This window comes from Tachysurus fulvidraco, chromosome 19, assembly GCF_022655615.1.
Source record: "Tachysurus fulvidraco isolate hzauxx_2018 chromosome 19, HZAU_PFXX_2.0, whole genome shotgun sequence".
NCBI classification, from domain to species: Eukaryota; Metazoa; Chordata; class Actinopteri; order Siluriformes; family Bagridae; genus Tachysurus; species Tachysurus fulvidraco.
Window position 1 is genome coordinate 21212113 of NC_062536.1, and position 2500 is coordinate 21214612.

The 2500-nt window shown below is 33.3% G+C and overlaps 2 protein-coding genes across 7 annotated transcripts in view; one reads left to right on the forward strand and one right to left on the reverse strand.

Annotated features, from left to right (window-relative positions):
* Nucleotides 1-2500, reverse strand: part of LOC113650187 (B-cell receptor CD22-like) — a 1781460-nt gene that overhangs the window by 395109 nt on the left and 1383851 nt on the right. The gene's annotated exons all lie outside the window — the stretch shown is intronic.
* The window catches only part of LOC113663360 (antigen WC1.1-like), an 870979-nt gene that overhangs the window by 100607 nt on the left and 767872 nt on the right, over nucleotides 1-2500 (forward strand). Inside the window, exons 16-17 of one of the 3 annotated variants that reach the window (XR_007138614.1) lie at nucleotides 107-176; nucleotides 283-360. The exons of 1 other annotated variant lie outside the window; for it this stretch is intronic. Coding sequence is in view for 1 of the 2 variants with exons in the window: in XM_047803945.1 (XP_047659901.1) it covers nucleotides 1058-1117 (60 nt within the window). In the remaining variant the exon portion in view is untranslated. Of the gene's footprint in view, nucleotides 1-106; nucleotides 177-282; nucleotides 361-1057; nucleotides 1118-2500 lie in introns of all 3 variants that reach the window. One more of the 3 variants, XM_047803945.1, reaches the window with a different exon arrangement.

Sequence of the window (2500 nt, forward strand, 5' to 3'; positions counted from 1 at the left end):
TCCTGAAATCCATCTGATCAAATTTATCAAAGCTTCTTTGGATGAGGATTTTATTGAGTATAAATGTGTTTAAAAACCCAAAACTAACACATTGTTCTTTTTACAGTAAAGTCTGGGATCAAAGAAAAGGCTGAGTATTATGACGATGTCATGGACACCAGTGACATCATAAGTGGGTGCAGTTGTTAAGTGATCACATAAATTTACTGAGTTGACATTAAACCATGAGGTCAGAATGTGATGGAGCTGTTTGTACAGAGTCTTTGCTTTTATTTCATTTAGGTGATCCAGGAAGAGTCGACCCACCAGAGGACTACGATGATGCCGTCACTGCTGGACCCATCCCTGATAACGTGGATGGTGTGGTTCTGTTTTGGGATTTGTTTTAGAAAGCAGTATAAATTAAACACACACGCTGTCAATACGTTTGTTTATCGGTTTGTGTGTAGTGACGTTTTTTACACGTGTACGATGTCATTTTGTATCGTGTCATCAAATACACAGTGTACAAACTGTCACTTCAGTAAACTTTAAATATCTGTGTTTTGGTGTAGAGGATGAAGCTGAGAATTATGATGACGCCATTACAGCTGATCAGAAGTCAGTTATACCGACAGGTATGATAATAATGGGACAGTGTGGCATCCACAAGCATCCAAATGATCATTAATGACATTGATGTGGATTTAATAGCTTTTATCTCTACGTCCTGACAGAGGACGTGTCCGAGAACTATGACGATGCAGTTACCACAGAAACAAACACAAATATCATCACAGGTACATATCTATACCAGCAGCTCTGACAGTACTGCAGATGTAAATCACAGGTTTCTATTAATGATCCAATACAATGTGGTTTCTATAGTAACAGCTCATTCACAGGAACTTAAATTCAAATAAATTTTTATTAAAAATCTGTGTGTTCATAAACATGGTGAAGTTTTCTGTAAGAAAATTATTTTTTCTGCTTCATCACACCACCCTGTAACTCAGTATTTTACTGTAACACCAACACACACAGTGGTTCATTACTTATTCATTTATTTGTTCATTAGACAATCCAGAAGATTATGATGATGTCATCACTGAGGAACAGGATGTAGGAGAGACAGAAGGTGAGCGACTTCCTGTTTATTCTCTAATGTACATAAGTTTACAGGCAGCAGAGTAAAAGATGAAATTATATATGATTATATTATATATGGTATATAATAAATATCAGCTTTCAGATCAGTTTTTAGGACAAATATAATAGAACATGTATTTATTAAAGACTTTAGATTAGACCTACTGTAAATATTATCTGTGATACAGAATATAAACATCAGATCACTGTTTTTATAACAAATCACCGTTCAGTCAGATTAAAGAAACTGATGTGATAAATGTCCTCTATTCTCTTCATTTATGGTTTAAATATCAGAGAAATCCTACAAAAGTGCATCGTTTATGTATTATAAGTTGTTGCAAAATAATTACTGTATTAATACAATATAAAGGATGTATTAAAGAAGTAAATGTGTTTATTTTACAGAATATGATGACGTGGAGGAGAAATCTCAGAAGGACAGGGACCATGTGACTGAGACACGTCTCCAAAGGCCTTTTCTCAGGAAATTACATTTCAACTTTTATAAACACAAAAAATGACTTTATTATACTTCTAATAATTTCATTCATTTTGAACCACGTTCATTTTCTCACCTTGTTATTAGTAAATAAATTAGGGAGAGTTAAATCACCTCCATTATTACTTATGTTTCCAGCTTTCCTTTTACAACACATTTAGTGCTATAAGTCATAGTGAGCTTAAATATCACTGACACACCACATCCCATTTATCACCAGTTTATTCCATCAAAATCACTTTAATGTTCATTACAATCTTTTGATGAAACAACTGATCTTATCGTTCATGTTGATCTGAAACTTGTGAATTTGTTATTCAGTGTTTTTAGAAATGTGTTAATTACATTCCACTTGCCAGAAGAAACCTTGTTTATTACAATATGTTAAAACTTGTTACGAGCCAGAAATATGGAACTGTCTTAAATAGATAAACATTTTTCATTCAATATGTTCAGGTTGTTGTTTTATATTTTAAGATCTAAATCAATATTCTGTGTTTTTTCCTGTTGATGTTCTATATGTCTCCTCATAATATATATAATCAGGGCTGCAGGAAGATGTTTTACATTGTGGGAGCTGGAATTTTATGCAGCGTTCATGTGACATGTGCTATTACATCACACCTGAATGATAGTAAAATCATTTTCTTTTAACAGAATGAGTGCAGATTACAATATTTATACCACAGTGTGGATGAATTGTGGAAATAGAAGGTGTTGATTAATTTCCTACAACAACACAGCTCTGACAATAGTTATGACTTCAACATAAATGATTAGTTTATATTAATGTGCTCGTTCTCTTTCCTACAGTAACTTCGTTCACAGGGACTTGTATGATGGACGTTACTCGTTATCTAAACCTAAAAT